General features: G+C 43.8%; 1 protein-coding gene across 3 annotated transcripts in view; it reads left to right on the top strand.

Annotated features, from left to right (window-relative positions):
- Nucleotides 1-19,587, top strand: part of si:dkey-100n23.5 (cyclic AMP receptor-like protein A) — a 50,777-nt gene that overhangs the window by 3,640 nt on the left and 27,550 nt on the right. The window contains exons 2-10 of one of the 3 annotated variants that reach the window (XM_046053972.1): nt 874-926; nt 1,811-1,829; nt 2,950-3,006; nt 3,102-3,162; nt 5,252-5,339; nt 8,184-8,273; nt 8,771-8,809; nt 14,370-14,448; nt 17,856-17,903. In XM_046053972.1, coding sequence (XP_045909928.1) covers nt 874-926; nt 1,811-1,829; nt 2,950-3,006; nt 3,102-3,162; nt 5,252-5,339; nt 8,184-8,273; nt 8,771-8,809; nt 14,370-14,448; nt 17,856-17,903 — 534 coding nt within the window. Of the gene's footprint in view, nt 1-873; nt 927-1,774; nt 1,830-2,949; nt 3,007-3,101; nt 3,163-5,251; nt 5,340-8,183; nt 8,274-8,770; nt 8,810-14,369; nt 14,449-17,855; nt 17,904-19,587 lie in introns of all 3 variants that reach the window. The other 2 variants (XM_046053970.1, XM_046053971.1) reach the window with 2 other exon arrangements.

Genomic DNA, 19,587 nt, shown 5'->3' with positions numbered 1-19,587 from the left:
TCCAGAAATCTTACATTACTGCAAAAACAAATTAATATGTGAAACTTGAAAACCACTTCTATAGCCTACATTTAATGAAAATGAAAAATCACATTTCCTGGCTTTTTTTGGCAATAGATGTCCCTGTTTTCTATATAGGACAACACATGCCACAGCAGTGTTTTTCCAGAGATGATTGCTGGTTATCAGACCACTCCTTTGTTTTGCTTCTCTGGTGAAACAAGTGTATGACATTGTGTGCCAAGTGCCACAGGAGTGATGTTGTACAGATAATAGTGTGGACAGGCACTGCTCTATTTTGCATGCAAGACGACTGCCTACCCTTTCGTTTTCTTACATGACTGACTCGCACATTTCTTATACTCTTTTCGTCCCTCCGTTCTTTTGCTCTCCTTTCTCGTTGCTAGAGGACCCCTCAGAGCAGTTTCAGCCTGGATGTTGAGTGTCAGGTTGTAGCCCTGTTAACAAATCTACCTATCTGTATTTTATTTTGCTCAGCTGTTATTTAACAGCCCTCTGTGTTTTGTGACATGCGGTCAAAAAAGGTCAGATGCATGTAGAGGTTATCGTCATGAACGCCTTAGATGTTTTAGGTGTCAGTCGTGTTTCCTTTTGTGAATGCAGATTCTATTTTATGATCCTTCCTTGCTTTCACACACGTACATAAACACACTCGTCTTGTCAGCCCAGCCATTTCTAAACGTGTGGTTATTATGATGGCAGTATAATATTTGTATTGCACTAACTTTGCACAGTGCTTTACTTAAATCAAAGACATCACATAAAGTAATGCATATGTCAACTATAGACTTGAAAGTGTTGTTTTTATTATAGTTTTGAGCCATATTGTAATCTGTTGTTTCTGATTTACAGGCGGTGATTTTAACAGTAAAACGAGCCACAGGAACCTTCTCCCTAGTAGGATGGTATCAAATTATTTTCTTTTTCAAATGATACTTTGACTGAAACCCTTAACACTGATAATGTGTCTGAGCTGGTTTTTAATGTGTGTGTCCCCCTTTGTGTTTATCTTACATATGCACAAGGACACATGTACGCAGGCAGCTTCTAAACATGGATGCAAACAATGCTGGATTTAAAATACTTTTCTGAGTAACACTGAATGTAAACATAGTAACTGTAACTGCTTTAACGTAACTGTAGAATTAGTGCTTAAGGATTGCATTTAAAAAGTTGTTCTCTGGTGAAACTCAAGGATTTATCTAAAAAGTTTCTCAAACCCAGGCACAGGGATCTAAACTATAGACCAACATATCAGTTTAATTGATCAACTGTTTAAACCATGAGCATGTTGGGACCTTAATGTCTTATGTATAACTTCATGTAAGTCATTTCCCCATTTGTTTCAATAGTCAGTTGTGATTTTGGAGGTGGCATCTAGTGGTCATTTGATGAACTGCATCTTAATGTTTTGGCTTCAGCATTTGGCTGTGGTGGTTACTTTTTGGCACAGGACTTGAATCCTTCAAATGCTGTTGAGCAGGTCCTTGGCAGGTTTTCTGACAAATATGCAGATTCCATTAGTTTGAGTCTAAACATGTATGGCTCTAATGGTTGGTAAACTTACTACAAGCAACAGTTAGAGGTTACAAGCGAGGCTGCAGGAGTAAGTCTTGGAGTTGCTGTATGATATATATATCTGCAGTAAGACAGTAAATCATCGTTAGTACAGTAGTTGGCCTGTCCTGCTCAAACTGTTGCCCTTGCAGTTAGCAAGAAACATTTCACTGGAGTCTTTCTTCTCTTTCCACAGTATTTTCATGCTGCTTGTGATCTGGCTGCTTCGCAGGTATCACTCTTTGGCTCAGGTAAATTTGCACTACAATGTACTGTATTTTTTGCCTCCTTTTTCTCCCCTGTTTGCTTCATTGCCACCGGAAATATGTTAAATTAGCCATGGCAAATCTTGGTGTAATTGCACCCAATTAAAATGCACAGATTAATCAATTGTGGAGTTAATTGACTCATGGTCGTTTTGTGATAATGACTGCCATCTTGTGCTTTTTCCTCTCTCCGAATGAAGAGGGCTGCATTATACTGTAGGTCTGACTATACACTGAATAATATTAGTTAGATGTTCTTTTTCTTCAGCATAAATATGTTTTGTTTGACCCAAAAGGATTATGAATTTCTAAAGTAGATCAGTGTTTATTTGGGGTGTGTTTTTGAGGGTTCGGCCCCTGTAGTGTTTTTGAAGCCGGTCCATCAGGCGTAGCAGCGCTCCACATTATCATCCTAATCTGAAGTAAATGACACTCTAACGTGGGGGCTCTAATGGATCCTATTACCTCTGGACCAGGTCCCACATAGAGGCCTCACCTCCTCCTCCTCCTCTGCTCCGTTCACACCGAATAAATCCTCTTCTTACCTCCAACCCTTTTACAAAGGTCATCTGTCAGTCAATAGTCTTTAGTGCTCTCTGGCCCTCCCGCTCTCTTATTCTATCTCCTTTTCTTCCTCCTACCCCTCCTCCTATTCCTCTGTAGTCTTGACAGCGTCATTGCTGGACACACATTGATAAAGGGACAACCCTTTATCTGTGTGTGTTTTTGTGTATCTATCTGTCTCTTTATGTACCTACCTGAGCCAACGTTTGTAACCACCTATAGGCAATATTGGGTTCAGACTGACAGCTGCCGTGCTACCCTCTCAAAATACTGTAGCACACAGGCTATTGATTTTTTTTTTTCATTCAAAATATAATGACTTCAATTTGTATTGAAGGCCTAAAGGAGACTCTCTCCTCTGTGATATTTTCACAAAGTTGTCTGCAGGGACGTCGTATACCAAGCTGTGAGCCACATCAGTGATCATTTCATCTATAATTTGCCCTTCTCTCTAAGTGAATATAAATGCACTGGGATAATTACTAGGGATGTTTTGTTAAAGAATCCCTCTTCACGTCTTCCTCTCATTTTCCCTGTATAGAAGATGATTCTCAGCCTGACTGTAGCTGCCTTCTTTGACAGCGTAGCATATGTCATGGTGAGTTACTCTTGTCTGTTTCACTAAACACACACATAGTGGCCTTTTTTTGTGGGTGGTTTGTGAAAATGTTTCCCTGTGGCTTTCTTCCCCAGGGCGAGTCGCATCCAGAAGGAGCGCTTTGTGACTTCCAGGCGTGGTGGCTAACGTACTTTGGTGAGACTAAACTTAATTAATTACTCACTGGCACACTTTTAACAAGAGTTGAGTAAGCCAGCAAAGATTTGACAAAGAGCATGTGTTGAAGAGCTCATACATCACGGTGGGAAATAATATGACTTTGTCGTTTCTGTTTTGGCTTGAGAACAAAATGTGCCTTGACACTTATTGCTCCAGCTTATAGCACATCTTTCACTGAGAGCTTATTTGAAATGCAACGTGACGAGTTGTTTCTGAAGGCAACAGGGCTAGAAAGTGAGCTTTTGAAAGTGATAGTGATAGTGTTTTTAAATAGCTTTTTGTTAAGTCACAGCTATTTGTTAAAATACTACCAAACACCTGTAAATATATATTAAAAAACTAAAATCACTGGATAGAAACGTGGTTATATGCTTTCAGTTATATGCGTTTAACAATGAGTTTATGGTTCTTCTCTCTCACGGTATTGATTTAATTTGAATGTAGTGACTGTTTAATGTGTGTAAAAGCCTATATTTATCACATTCATTTAGTCAACTCAGCCTGTGTATCCCATCTCGAGGTTCTCAAGAAACAGGAGATTGGATATGCACTAGCTGTCAAGGGTGGTAACGCATCGGTTAAACTTCATGTGTCATTCAGAAACATTCACACACCCATAGCAAGAATACCACAACCGTGACGATGGTGTAATACTTGGGAGTGCACACAGTTCTGTGTACTCATTGGCCCATTGCAGCCATTCAGTATATCGCCCTCAAACCAAACGCCTTAGTGTTTAATCACCATTTCCTGTACGAGGAGATGATTTTGCTCCAATGACAGTACAGCATTTCATTTGGGTTAATCAGGCACATCTGCGGCTAGTGGGAGGATCTCGGTGAGTATCTGTGATTCAGACTGATTAGGCAGGACTGTTTTTACATAAAGAATCTTGGTTTTGTTTGCATTGCTGGCATTTGTTGCAATTACATCTCCTTTAGCCATGATTAGCATAAGGAGTCTTAGTAAGAACTGGCTGCTAATACGACACCAGGCTTGTTTTATAGGTCTCGCAGGCAGACATACAAGCACACACACTCAGACGGTTACAGGAAAATGGGCAGTGAGTTAGTGCTGCAGGGTTGGTTCCTGTCACCTCGGTTTATCATGAGGATCCTCACGCTGAGGACAAACAGTTGTACATAAACACTGGGCGAACGGGCACTTTGTTCTGTTGCGAAGCATCAAATCTAGTGGGAGCCGCATAGCACAGCTCTGTTTCTAACTCCAACCATTAAAATGTTATGAAATGTGTTTAAAATGGTTGAAGTTGGTAGCAGGGGCAACGTCAGGACAGGTGGTGAAGCTGAACTGTGTGTTGCAAAGTTAAAGCAAAGCTTCGCCTGCTGTCTGGTTACGCAATGCTGTAACAATGACAGTGATTTGTTGTGATAATAACATAGACAGCCGGCCTACTTCCTTCTTAGTCACTGCACACTACTCCTAAAGGTTCCTTGAGTGTGAAAGGAGTGTGTGTTTTGTATATTTGTATGTGCATGTGTGGGGAGTGTATTGTGTGAAACTGAGTAAGATCAGTATGTTGCTCGGACAGAACCCATCATTGTGACAACCAGCCCTGCCTGTCCTGTCAACACACACACACAGACACACAAAGGAGAATGGCTGAATATGAGGGCAGGAAAAGGAAAAGAGCTTTCTAGACTCTTCCTTGTCTCTGTAAAATACATTCATTTTCCCCCTGTGCTGACTTCGCCTTCCTTTCCGTTTCTTCATTTCTTCTTTTCTTTTCAGCTTCTTTACACACGCTCCAGTCCACTCTAAATTCGTCACCCCCGCACTCCTCCTCCACGTTATCTCCCTCTGCTTTTCCACAGTTCATCATTATCTCTCTCTGAGCTCCCCCCTCTCATCCATCACCCTAAGCCACAGGTTTCCCTCATATTACTGCAGAATGGGCCTTCATTTATCAAAAAGTGGAACGCACGCACGCGCGCAGATGTGTGTGTTTGGACACACAATTGCAGGTGCATGCTGTGTTGCGGGGGAGTTGTGTGTTGAAATTTGACCTTGTTGTTTTTCTGTGTGTGCGTGTGTCTCTGTGCAGACTGGAGTGCCTTGGCCTGGGTTTGCCTCATCACACTGAATCTGTACCTCAACCTTGTCCGAGAAGTAAGCACCAACAGATATGAGATGTGAGTAGGGGACCTAGGGATGCAACCAACAGTTATATCAGATTTCTTCCCCCAATATAGTTTGATTTCAAATGTCTTGTTTTTATCCAACCCAGAGTCCAAAACCCGATGTTTTGAATTGTTGTAAATTTACAATGTTTTAAAACTGGAAAAAAAGAAGTAAATCCTCCTGAGAAAGTGTTTAATTTATGATCGAAAAAAAGCGGCAGATTGTTTTTCTGACAATCCATTAATTGATTAATCGACTAATTATTTCACCTCTAAGGAAAATGTTCCTCCCACTTGTGCAAGCAGGTTGTTTTCTGTCTCAGTGTCCCCTATTGTTTCTTGTTTTGTTTGGCCATTTCCCACTGTGTATGTGTTTGTGTGTATGTGCATGTGTTTGGTCTGCGAGACCATGTGTCTCCCCGTAGAGCATTGACAGCCCCCGTCTTACTCCTCCTCCTTGTCCTCCTCCCCTATTCTGTTCCAGTCAGCCGACGCTCTAATTGAAAAGGGAGTGAGTGTCAGCCGTTAAGTGTGTGTGTTTGTGTGTGTGCGTGCACACCCGTCTTCACGCTTTGTGGCTCTGTGTTTCTGTCACTCAAACTCCCATGAGCACTCTCCACAGTGCGAGTGTGAATTTGCTTGCGTGTCTGAGATATTTCCATGCCTAGTGCGCGGCTGACACAAACACACATTCTAAAAATAAAAAAAGAAAAGGGATGTATGCAGAAAAGAAAGCTTTAACAAGTTGGCGGCCACTCTGTTTTGCAAGTCGATTATTCATAGTTATATCCCGTAGGTGTGCTTAGGTGTGCACCATCCTTCTGTTTATGAGGGGTTGGGCTGGTTAAAGAGGTGCGCCCCGCCCCATCCCCCAGGAGTTTCCCTGCATTGATTAGCAATAAGCCAGACAATATAATGGTAGTATAACTCAGAAGTAGACGGCTTTATGGGCGGAGGAAAGGGGGCAAGCTAGGGGGCCAAAATTGGCTTGCTTCAGAGCCTTGACAGCTGCATACCTCTCATGGGTCCAAAGGGAGTAGGTAGGAGGAGGATGTGTCTGTATTTTTGCGTGGATCTGGTCATACCTGACACGAAGGGGAAGAAAACAACAAGGTTGTCATGTATTGACTGTCCATAGATAAGCTGTGTGCGTTTAGACGGCGAGTATGTGGCTTTACATGCATGCACAATTAAGCCTCAGCCACCTACCCCAACCGACCACTTTCTCTCTCATACACACACACACACACACACACACACACACACACACACACACACACACACACACACACACACACACACACACACACACACTGTAACGGCACAGTGTAATGGCTTATAAGTGAACAAATCACTGGAGGAGATGGAGAACGGAGGCTGGATGATCTAAGAGTGATTGAAGTGGATGCAAGAGAGGATGGGAACCGTGTTTGTGTGTGTGTGTGTGTTTGTGTGTGTGTGTGTGTGTGTGTGTGTGTGTGTGTGTGTGTGTGCATGTATCTATGTTTAAGGGATGGAGTCAGGCGTGTGGTGTGAGGTGGTGAGAAATGAGATTGAGCCTCGAGAGAGAGATTTCTACATGAGGTAGCGTGTGTGCACGTGTGTGCCGTGTAGGTGTGTGAAATGCAGAGCGCATAGCAGTCCTGCTGTGCCTCATTAAGCCCATGTTGCGCGAAGCTCCGGACCTCGTCATCTCCCTCTCAATGCGATGCGAGTGTGTCGTGTGTGTGCTGCAGCATGTCTCTGTGTGTGTCTGTCGGTCTGCGAGCTATCAACATTGATTTCCTGACAAGCACCCCCCCATCACCACCACCACACACCAAATGTCACACCACCACACAGACTTTCTCTCGCTCTTGCTCTCTCTCTGTCTTTGCCGTCTTTGTGTCTCTTTCGCACTCTCCCTCCCTCTCTCTCTCTTGTTCCCCTTTCCTCTCTCAGTTTCTCGATTGCTTTCTCTTTTTTTAGTGCTTCCCCCATTTCCTTTTGCTACCCTTTCTCCCTTGTTTTCCCTTTATCTTTCTCTCTCTCTGGATCTATTAATTTCCTATGTCTCTTTCCCACCCACTGTTCTGTTCTGTATAAACCACCAGCCATCTCCCATTCTCTACTACTTCACACCCACTCGCACACTGCTGTCCATCAGATGGGGGCAGAGAGGGGGGATACACTGTGCCCCATAGAAATAAGAGTGTGTGTGTGTGTGTGTGTGTGTGTGTGGGTGTGTGTGTGTGTGTGGCGCACAACTCGAGAGGAATTGAGTGTGTGTCAGCCGTGTCGCCACCGCTCAATTGACCACACTTGGAACAAGTCAGGGCAGGACTTCCACTCTATTGACCTGGCAACGCTGTACGCTCTATAAAGTATCGACGCCCACACCGACGCACAAGACACTGGAACACACATTTCATCTGTCTGACACACACACACACACACACAAAGCCATTTTCAGTGATTGAGACTATTCAAACTTGATAATTTTTTCAGTGATAGTCAGGATGAACCTCTTCAACCATCTTAACCCTTTTTCCTTTAAAAATAGGCTATTTGTACAAGACCGTTCAAAAATACATGAGAAAAGTGAGAATCCGCATCCTGTTTGTGGGTTTGATGCAGACAGCTCCTCCTGCAAATCATTTTTTCCACAACAGTGAGGATAATTATGGTTTATATTACCATGAATAATTGGCAGTCAGGCTGTATAGGCATTTGTCTGCACCTGAAAAATGACCCCGATGTGAGTGCCAATAAAGGGATTTATTGAAGAAGAAAATAATTGATTTAGTTATAGGGTGTTTTCTCAGGCGCAAAGTGGTCTTGGTGCTAATAATGAAATAAATGTCTGCCTTTTATCAGGTTGTACCATCTGATGGCATGGGGGGTGCCTCTGGTCATGGCCTCTTTGCCACTGCTAAAGGGTTACTATGGCCCCGCAGGAGCCTGGTGGTGAGTACAGCCAACCGTCCAGATAGAGCATAATTGTTACGTTTTTTTTCAGCCGGCGACAGCGTGTTTTCTGTTAAATGTCTTTCCTTTGAAGGAGGGCCACAGCACTGGCCTCATTCCAGCTCCAGACAGTCTCTTTCCCTCATAAGATTTTATGTGATCAAAATTGGCAATTATCAGCACATCTTAAAAAAGTAAAACGGCCCCTCAGACTCTCCAGTTCTTGTGTTGAAGAGGAAAGGCATTTTTTTGTTTGGAGGGTAGTTAAAGGGGTGAGGAAAAAGGGGAAGAGGCCAAGGAGAGGAGGCGGTGGAATGAGAATTGGGACAGAGCCTTAATCTCCGGGCTCGACTCTCTCTTTCCACTCTCGGCTTATTAATAGCTACAGCTGCACAGCTTTTCCCCTGTGCAGTCACAGAAGTCTCTCTTCCGCTCACGCTCTCCCTTTCCTTTGTAACCCTCTCATCACTCTCTCTCTCTCTCTCTCTCTCCCCCAGCTGGATCACAGACGATCACGTAGCCTGGAGATTTGGGATGTAAGTAGACCCTTTCAGCGCCGGCATCAAAGCTTCCCCCACTGGGGGGAGATGTGGAGGAGGGCTGTCTCTGTGGGGAAATGTGAAGGGTTGCATGTCAGGGGAGCCTGCAGGGTTTTTTCCCTCTTGGTGTAAGGCCAAGATGTGTGTGTGTGTGTGTGCGTAGACGTGGATCTGCCTGTGTCTGCCTCTGCCTTGTCAGATTTAGGGGAGTTGCTACACTGTGTATTTAAGTGTTTAGGACGGCTATGAAGGATTATGCCTGTCTACTGCTTTCTGCAGCTGACCCTAAGTCTGCAAGGGCTCTGCCAATCCCCCAGTGCAGATGCTTAAGCACACACACATGCACACAACAACACTGTGCTATGAGCCAAGGATATTGCGTTGTTGCTCGCAGCATCAGCAGGGAATCAATCTTTCTAAACAAATAAGCATGTACACCCACAGACAGACTCACACAGACAAACACACACACACACACTTGCAGAACAACACGTAGCTATCAGCTGTGCTAAACGAGCTTGTGTCTCTTTTATGAGTGCTCCTCTGCACCCCGGCTCTTTCTAGTTTTCCGTGCTGTCGTGGCACAGGGGGATGAGTCGCTCAGAGGATCAGGGAATCTTCATTAGCTCTAATTACATCAAACCAGACGAGAGATTAGAGGCCAAGGCAGCACCCGTCAAGTAAAAAAAACACATATGTTCAAACACACACACCCTGCTGACAGCTTGCTGGGAAAGGCACAGGAGAGCAGAGGTTTTGGTATTAAAGGTGAAACGTGGAAAAGGTGGGAGGGGAGACATACAGGGTACAGTTAGAGAGACAGGGAATAACTCAGCAGGAGAAGGAAAGGGGCGGCATAGTGGGATGGGAAGAAGAGGAGAGTGAGAGAAACAGATTGCCCTGGTTTCTGCCCACGCCCCGTAGTGTGTCTTCATCAGAGTTCAGCGAAGCGCGTAGACAGGACAGAGGAGACAAGGGAGGCTTGGAGGAGGAGGGTGGGAGAGGGGATGAAAGAGGAAGCAGAATGAAAAGCAGAGGACAGCGTTTTGTGACGGAGGTGCAGAATTTCAGGGGTTGAGTCAGCAATTGGAAGCACTCGAGCTCAGCTGAGTCACCACTCTTAGAGGTCCCCATCGGTGTGTATCACTGCCCGCAGTCAGACAGCACTGAGAAAATGACGTTCATAAATGAAAGCTTTTAATTACCAGGGTACTTTTAACTGGTCGGCTAGTCAGTCGGTCCACTACTTTGTTCCAGATGGAAACATGTCAACATTGATTGGATAGATTGTCATCAAATTGTGTACAGACATTCATGGTCCCCAGAGGATGTATTCTAATGACTTTAGTGATCCTTAGACTTTTCCTCTGGCGCTACCATGAGGTTGAAATGCTTGTGTTTATCTTGACATCTATCGGATAGATTGCCATGAAATGTCTTACAGACGTTGATGGTGCCTAGAGGATGAATCTTTTCGCCCTAGGAGGGAAAACATTTGGCATGGAAGTCAAGCGTATGTGTGTGTGCAAAGGTGTCTGTCTGTGTTCATGCCGATTGGCTAAAAGGGGACCTTTGTAACTTTTTGTTTTTTAAACTCTTTTTGTTTTTTAAACTCTTCCATGCCTTTACAAGGTACTTCAAAGTAGAGGGATGCGGCAAGAGAGAGCGAGAGATGGGGAAATAAATGCGCAAAGACCCCCTGCTGAATTCGAACTGGTGACATTGTTGGCACCTTTTGTCAATTATGGCGCCCCACCTATGGAGATTTTGAGTACTAGGACTTGACAAATATTGGATGGATTGTCATGCAATTTGGGTCACACACTTGTGTTCCCCTCAGAATAAATTGTAAGAACTTTGATGACCCCTGAACTTTTCATCCTGCGCCATTATCAGATCAAAATTTCACTAAATACTAGGGGTGTGGAAAATAATAGATTTTTAGATGCATCGCGATGCGGACTTGGATGATTATGAATCGATTAACAAATGTCAATAATCGATTATCTAGAGGTTAATTGATAACGTAATGTTGATGGATCGAAAAAGGCGGAACTCGGAAATGCGGAAGCTCTGGACCGTCTGTGCGGTGCACACAACAGACACGTGTGGTTCTCCCTTTTTATATACAGTCTATAGGTTCTCCCTGTTTAGCACAGACAGGCAGCTGTTGAGTGAGTGAGTGACTCATAAAGTCAATGCGTAACTCACGTTAATGATTTTCATCTACACACTGTGCAGCGCTGTAGCTCTTAGCGAGCGTCCTCTGCTCATTCTTCAAATGACAGCTATGTGACAGGCGGCAGTAGGTTATGGTGAAAATGAGCGTAACGTTGGCAGAGGAAAACATGAGCGCTACGTTTCAGTCTGGCTGTAAAGTCTGTCTCTTGTTTTCCACCTACTAGAAAGGCAGTAATAATGCTATAATAATTTAATGTTTGCTACATTTATATGAAGTAACATTAAATAGCTGCATTTCATTAATACCTACTGGATTGTTACAAATACTTAGCTTTAAAAGTACCAAGTAGTCAAACAGTGAGAAAAATGCATCTGTATTCTATTCGTTTTACAATCGCATCGTAGCCTCATACTCGTAATGAGATACCTAGAAATGCCCACCCTTGAGGTGATGCATCGAGGAATCGAATCGAATCGTTTACCTGATAATCGTAATCGAATCGTGAGACCAGTGAAGATGCACTCCCCTACTAAATACCTGCAAAACTAATAACATCCCAACCAGTCTCAACTGTACAACTCTGTGTATAGTGATTATTAGCTAGTGTATCATTTTAACAAACCACTAAGATGATGAGACCTGCTAAACATCATGATCTAACATTGTTTTTGTAAGCATATTGCTGTTTGCATTTACCTCAAAAGTAAAGCCTCACAGAGCTGCTAATGTGACAGTTGACTCTTAGTCTTGTTTTCTTTTACATTAGAGCATCAGGTGAGACACACCCTAAACACCCAGCTTGTCCTGGTCTTTGTGTCCACTCCTCCCTTTCTGTCTCTCGGGATGTCCCATTCCTGTCTAAGTAGTTGAACAGGAAGATCGTGATTTTTCACTCTGCAGCAGGATTGGATGAGTTTGACGGCTGCAGTCGAGCACTAACTAGCACAGACGGGCCCCTACTGTACTCTCATCTCCTACTGAGCACTTCAATTAAGGCGTCTTTCATCCAAGCCTCATTCTTCACTTCAGAGCTGTACTGGAGGGAAGGCCAGACTGAGGCCGAGATTGAATCTGTGCCGTGTCTATGATGATCCTTCTTTCTGTCAGTTTCAAGCTTCTGCCCTTGTTCACTGTTGTCCTCTCAGAACCTTTCTGTGGTTATCCGTCTTTCTATCCGTCCTTCCCTAGTCGATCTATTGGCTGCAGCCTCTTTCTGCTTTTCCTTTCATTCTCACTATGACCTTATCCCTCTCCCTGTCTTTTAATCACCCCATGCTTCTTTCTTATTTCGGCTCTTTCTGGTCCTGACCCACAATCTGCCGTCATCCATCCACCTTTCCATCCCCACCTCTATTCTTGTCTTCAATTTTATCATCCTCTGCCCACTCCGAATCTCTCTCCCTAGGCTTCTGTTTCATTCTCTCTCTCTCTTTCTCTCCCGTCTCCCTCTTCCTCACGCTCTCTCTCCGGGTAGTGCTCAGCTGTAGAGCACAGCGGACTCTAATGGCAGATCATTATCATGCTAATTAGAGCACTTTGTAGCTGCCGCCCGTCATTCTCTCCTCCTCACAGCCCCCCGCACTATCGTTAAAAAGGCCACCCCTCCTTTCCCCTCTCCACCAACTCACCCGCCCCCCCACCTCGTCTCTCCATCATTAACGGGACGTGAGCTGGTGTAATTGGACGCTGTTTATTCCGGAGAGCGGGTTATTAAATCACACTGAGGTGACGCTCGCTCAGGTCTCCCCTGAAACGCTTTCATCAGTGTCCCATGCCATTATTAAACCTGCATGGACGCGCACATACACATGCACTCACATACATGTCTGAGGAGAGTGTTTTTTTATATTGATGTTGCCTGAAAGATGTGAAGGAGCATGATGTTTAAAGGAGCCATTCCCTCTTTCCGGCTGTGTAACAAACCTACCGTCTCAGATTCCCATGTCAATAAAAGTTGAATTTGATAATGCTCAGAAAGTTTGTTTTTTATTCAACCTGCAGGCTTGGAAGACAAGTTTGGACCATGTACAGTTAGGTCAAGGACATAATATTTGCCTTTTTAAATGCTTCTAAAGTTGCCATTTTTAGCACACATGCCAAGGACTTTTCAGGCACAAATTTATTCCCAAACCATTTTACCATGTCTCTCCCTGTATTTATGGGTCAGAAGCGGATTCAGTTGAACTTTTTTTCCCCTCTGGGTCATTATTATGCCTATAATTACTCTTGATGCTCTTCCTCAGCACAATTCAATGTTTTTATCACATAGGTACATTTTGGCCAGTGCCTCCCAGCTGGTGTCAGGTGCTCAGGAGGACTTGGCTGTCACACAGCACAGTCTCAACTGCTCAGAGTTACTGAGGCTGAACAGAGACGTGGTGGCCAGGAACCTGTCTATCAAAGCGAGACAAAGGCCCGTTTCATGATTACAGGGAGAGGTTGAAACTCCTCGAAGCTTACATCACCTCCCAAGAGGTTGCATAACACGAGGCTGCCATTTCAACAAAGCCATCAACCCCGTCCCCCTCGCTCGTCTTGCTCTCTTTCATCCGCTCAGAAATGCCTGACACATTATTATCTCCCGTCTGTGCCTCCCTTGATTGTCAACCCTTCATCCCATAGGAATGCCATGCATTTTCAGTGTTGTGACTCCAGGTGCTGGTATTATCTTTTGCTTTGTTTGCCTCTCTCTTTGCTCACAGAACAATATGAGCAGTAAGGTCCGGAGGTGCTGAGTCATGCTTATTCCACTTTGTGCTGTTTATGTACATACTGTGTGTCCTCTATACATCAGCTTTTTAGAATAATGCTGCCCGGTGTCCACCAGCTAAACAGTCTCACCTATAGATAAATATGCTTAAATGTGCAGTTAAGTTTAGTGTCTTTTTTTTTCATTGAGGACACGAGCAAAATAAGGATTGTTTCATGTTTAAAACAGAGCTCCAAGATAATTTAAAGGCTGAATAATAATGATTGTTAGTGAAACATGAGATCAGAACAAGTTTTTGTCCAGGTGTACACCAAATCATCTAACAACATGTCTTTCGCGGGTGACAGTCCTACAGTGTAATCTGTTTAGACAACCATAAAATCTAAACAGTGGACACCTAATATACTATTACGACCTATCACGGTATGAACTCCATTAGGATATATGACACTTCACTTGGACCTGGATTACAAGCTAAATGAAATCCGTGTGTTTTTTCTTCATTTGACATTTTCTACTCCAAACCTCCTGTTCCTCCTCCTGAAACAGGACTATAAGGAGGCCAGAGAAAAACAACCATCACGGGTAAAACTATGGGAATGATTTTTTAATGACATTGCTCATTTGGGGTTTTCTCACTACCTGCTTGTGTTTGTGCTTTGCAGATGGTACGTGCCTCTGTTCAGCCTCATCTTCCTGATGATCTGCTGCTACGCCAGGATCATCTGCGTGGCCAACGAGAGGGTGAGTGCGCAACATGCGTGTAGTCAGCAGCAGCCAAAGACGCTGAAAATTCAGCTGAATCCAAATGCACTGTGACCTTTTTAGAAAAGTGACATTAGTGAAAGCTGACATCTGTGAGAACTCAGCTCACAGGATTACTGTTTGAGTGTTGTCATGTTTTTCTATGTGGGAGGAATAGTGTAACAATTAGCATTAATTAACATAGTCAAGGAAATCCCCCAAAATAACTTAATGTGTGATATATTCTTCTAGGGTTAGGTGTGGATCTAGGGTTAAAATAAAAGTATAATTTATGGTTTCCAATAATTTATGTTGTCAGCTGAAATGACACTAATTAGTGGAGGTCCTCACAAATACATCCATCATTTCAGATGTGACATGCATTAATGCTGCTCTGATAATCAATTATCATTTAAAGAATATGTCTGGTTTATTATGTTACGTTAAACTGGGTCTTATTTTTGTAATTTTGGCCATCAGTTTAGTAAGGGTTGTCTGGATTACTTAATTTGGAGTTAAAACTGAACACACACAAGTATGTCAAAGTTAATACATTTTTACAGCAGACCATTTGGGTAATAATTGTACTGGTTACCTCTGTTTTCTCTTTAAATAGATACTTGCGTGTTATTACCTGAATTATTCTTTAAAGCTACTAATTATTTAGATCACGTAACTATTTGTATGTAGAAAATGCATACCCTTAAAACTTTTAACACAATTAACCCCAGCTTTTATTTGCTTCAATTGCTGAACTCATGCTCCCTATATCTAGGAAAGGCATCTATATGGGACAGGTCTTTAATTCGTTTTGCCAAAAAACTCTCGCTCAACAAAGATGGGAAATATTGTTTATTTCAACCAGTATGAATATTACTTGTTTAGATATTTGGCTTTTAAATCTGAATTGTTTCTGTAACATGAACTGAATGATTAAATTGTGGAGAATCTAACCTATCTTACGTTGTGTAGCATATCCATATTGACAAAAGTTTAAACATTTATATTTGTATGCATGATCTATGCAGCTTAGAACTAACTCAAGTGGGCGGCCCAGGAGGCTTTAATAGGTGATTGTAAATTGACCACTTTTGATTTTGGGACTGTTGGTTGGGAAAAAAGCTATTTGAAGACGTCACCATGGGCTTTTTCAACATTACTCTAAATAGTCAATTTGTGTAGGTAATCAATCGATTGATTTACCACTTATTTGGTCTCCTCTCTGTGTTGGCTTGTAGCTCTGTGTGGCTTTCCATTATAAGGGTGCAGAACGAGCCCAGAGGCAACATTCCACAAAGTTCACATAGCTGCCATTCCCCTGATCTTACGACACCACACAATGAGGCTGTAGTGCCAGCGGAAGGGTGCTGGCAGACATGTGTTACAGCAACATGTGTGCACGTTCCTGCTGTGAATTATCAAATATGAAAAGAGAGCAAGGCAGAATCGGGCTGAAGCCACATCAGACTCATATGAATTGTCACTGTGAATGCTGGCGTTCTTTGTTTGGCTGGCAGAGAGTGATGGGACGGTGAGACAGATTTAAAGATAGCCGGGCTGCAGACAGACGACATCAGAGACAGACAGCGGGTAGCTTAAGGGAAGAGAGGGGAAAAGAGACTACACAGCTCTTTATCATGAATGTGATAAAGAGAATGAATGAATGTAGCTGGTTTGAAACCTGCATCTCATAACTCAGCCAGCTCACAGTGTTCAGCTGTCTCTCCCTCACTCTCCTGTCTCTCTTTGTATCTCTGTTTTCCACCTTTCTTGTTTTCCCTCTCACCCTCTCTCTTCCTTTCTACCTACACTTGTGTCTCTGTCTCTATTCCCCCTCTTTTCCCTTCTGCCTCTACGTCTCGCTCCCCCTTCACTCTGCCGTTTTGCTTTCTCTATCATATTTATGAAGAGCTCAAGCCTTATCTCTTTTCAGCTGCAGGCTGTCTCACTTGAAAAGAATTTCAAAAGCTTTGAAAGCCGGGTAGGTGGCGATGCAATGGGGAAAGGGATAAAGACGAGGAGGCTGAGTGAAGCAAGGTGGGATGTTAGCTGGACAGAGAAGTTTCTCCACTTTCCAGAGAGATCGTGGGTGAAAACGACTCCATAGCTCATTAGTGTACAAAGTCCAAGTCATTTACACCAGGATTATTTAAAAAAAAAAAGAAAAAAAAATCTTGGACACATTCTGAGTGACTGTGTGAGCTCGTACTAACTAGAGGGATTTGAAAGCTAATGAGTCATTATCAGGCCAGACAGAGAGGTTGGGGTGTGTGGTGGTGTGTTTGTTTTATGGATGCGATTTGTACATGCCGACACCTTCCCTCTTAAGCCTCACGCCTCAAAACTGGCTGAATTGCTTGAGTTTCGGTGGCGCGGGTTTTGAGAGATTGCAACAACAAGCTGGGTACACACGCTGGCCGAAACCAAATGATATTGCCACTTATTATCAGTGTTTGTTGATGGCGCTCAGCTGGACAGCAAAGGACTGCTCTAGAACAAGTTCAGCTTATTGACCAAATGGCTGTCCTTTTTATTTTTTGTTTTTCTTGTACCGCACAAACACACCATGGTCACACACAGATTTACAATGACACTCACATCAGAGCAGAGAAACCATGGCAACATTGAGTTAATAAATAGCAGAACAGAAGAACTGTGCATATTGTTCATGCTGCCTTGTCGTGCATGCGTGTGAAGCTCACACTGGGCCTCCAGAGATTTGTCTCTGATGTCTTGGGTTGCATAAATGACTTCCTATAGCCCCCCAGCCCCTATCCCACCATTACAGATCAGTCACAGTCTTGTGCATGGGTGTATGCGTGCATGCATGTGAGTGTGTGTGTGTTTTCCTGCGCGTGTCTGTTGACATTTTCCCTGCATTCCTCTGAGAGAGGAGACAGAGGAAGAGCGAAAAAGTATTCCCACGTTCTCTCTGGAGATCTCAGATGTGCCATGCCTGCTCCACTTCTTCCTTTTTCTTTAACACTTCTTCAAAAATGTTCTCCCCTTTCCCGACACCCTTTGCCTTTTTTCTTCCTCCTTGTGTCATGTTGTGTGCAGTGAAGCTGATCAGTTCCCTCTTTTTGTGAAATGCTGGGAGCTATTTAAGTGCTCCCCACTGCCTCTAAGCTCTGCACTCTGCTGTGAATTAGGCAATTTTGCGGGGATGGGTGAGATGGTGGAGGGGTTTTGCGTTTGGTGTGATAACTAATGTCTTATTTGTTCCAGCGTGCCACTGCAGGCACTGACCTCGAAACCTAAGGCCATTCCTCTTTAGGAAAAAAACAACTGATTTAAATGATCACATCACTATGCTGGGTTTTTTTTGTTGTGTTTTTTTTTTTGAGGGGGGCGGCTTAAGTAACTGCCTTGACCTATTCTTTCCATTTTGTGTCTTTTCCGCCCAGATGCAGTCATGGTTGGGAACCTTCAACCCAGAGAGAGAGAGGCGAAAGGTAATGACCTGTCTGACCATCACATTTCTCAACACATACACTCACACACAAGCACTCACACACATGCACTCACACACACGCACTCACTCATGCATACACAGAGCGTGAGGATTAGAGTGTGTGCAGGATTAGCTCTCGTGGTCATGCCGGGTAGGTGTCAAACAGCAGGGAGCAATTTGACCTCTTGACTCCTACGCTTTTCACTGTGTGTGTGTATGTGTGTGTGTGTGTTTGTGTTTGTGCATATAAATGTGAGTGCGCACGTATATGTGTGTTTAAATTTGGTAGCACAGCTGGCCAGTCACGTAACTCGGGGGGCGTGATTGTTGGATCTTCGGTTTCGTAAAGTTACAGAAATGTTCGGACAAAGCCTCCGCTAAGGGAAGGGGTTTCTGAAGCTATATGACCATCAGACAAGCTGTTCTGATACTGGCAGCTAAAGGTCATTTTAGACATTGGCAGTACTACTCTGCCTGTCAAAACAGTTGTTTAAAGTCCTCTGTGAAAATCTGGAAAAAGTACCATGTTAATGTCATCATGGGCTTGGACACAACATATTACCACCAAACATGTAGTTACAAAAGTGGGGGAGGAGTTTGAAAGATGTGGGCAGGAAGGTTGTAAAGGATATATTGGCCTGAAATGTGGCTCTTGTGAGTCCCATAACGTTATGGTTGTTCACTACTAAATTGTTGGAATACTACTAGCTCAACGGTTGTCAGTGTCACAGTACTACTCATGAAAAGTTAAAAGCAGCAGCAGCCTCTAGTTGTCTTGCCTTTAGTTACCTCACTCCTCCTCCCTCTCCCCTGCTCTGTTGTTGCACCTGCACCCTGCAGGTTGAGGTGCGGAGGGCAGGTTAGGGTTAAGGTTATGTAGATGCTGCCCCTAAGTGGCAGATGTAATTACTGCACACTGAACCGGCGTGACCCTCACCAGTGACGTGTGTACATGAATGTGTGGCATCAACACGTACCGTTCATGTGGGCTAATTGCTATGTGTAGCACAGAGTGTAAATAAGTCAGCAGTGGTTTTTATCACACTCTCCGTTTCCTCGTATTCCTCTTTCTCAGTCGCTCTCCTCGTTTCCATCTGTTTCTCTCTCTGCCTTTCACTCGGTTCTCTCTCTCTCTCCCTCTCTCTTTCTCACTCCCTCCCTCCGTCTCTCTCACTCTTCTACTCATACCCAGCATGAATAAAGCAGCAAGCCAGGTTCATGGGCATGAATATTTATGAGAGTTTATGCACGCGCTGCGATGCTTTAAAACAACAACAACAGCCTCCCCGATTGTGCTTGCCAAGCCAGTGAGCTCTGGTTCGTGTGTGTGTGTGTGTGTGTGTAGCAGCAGGTGTAAACTAGAGAAAGCGATTCCTGCTGGGTGTCTGAAGACCGCTGGCTCTGCTGATTTCCATTCACCTCACCACATCTCCCTCCTTCTGTACCTCGCATGTTCTCTGTTACCGTGTCACATGCACGCTTCTCATGTTTTGTGCCCACACATGTAGTTTCCTACAATCTTTTTTTATTCTCCATCTCTGACTCAGCCTGCCACCATCCCCCTCCTTCTTTATCTGTGTGTGTGTGTGTGTGTGTGTGTGTGTGTGTGTGTGTGTGTGTGTGTGTGTGTGTGTGTGTGAGAGAGAGAGAGAGAGAGAGCGAGAGCGAGCGAGAGCGAGAGACTG

Source organism: Micropterus dolomieu, linkage group LG07 (genome assembly GCF_021292245.1).
Source record: "Micropterus dolomieu isolate WLL.071019.BEF.003 ecotype Adirondacks linkage group LG07, ASM2129224v1, whole genome shotgun sequence".
In the NCBI taxonomy this organism is placed as follows: Eukaryota; Metazoa; Chordata; class Actinopteri; order Centrarchiformes; family Centrarchidae; genus Micropterus; species Micropterus dolomieu.
This window is presented reverse-complemented; position numbering and strand designations above follow the sequence as displayed.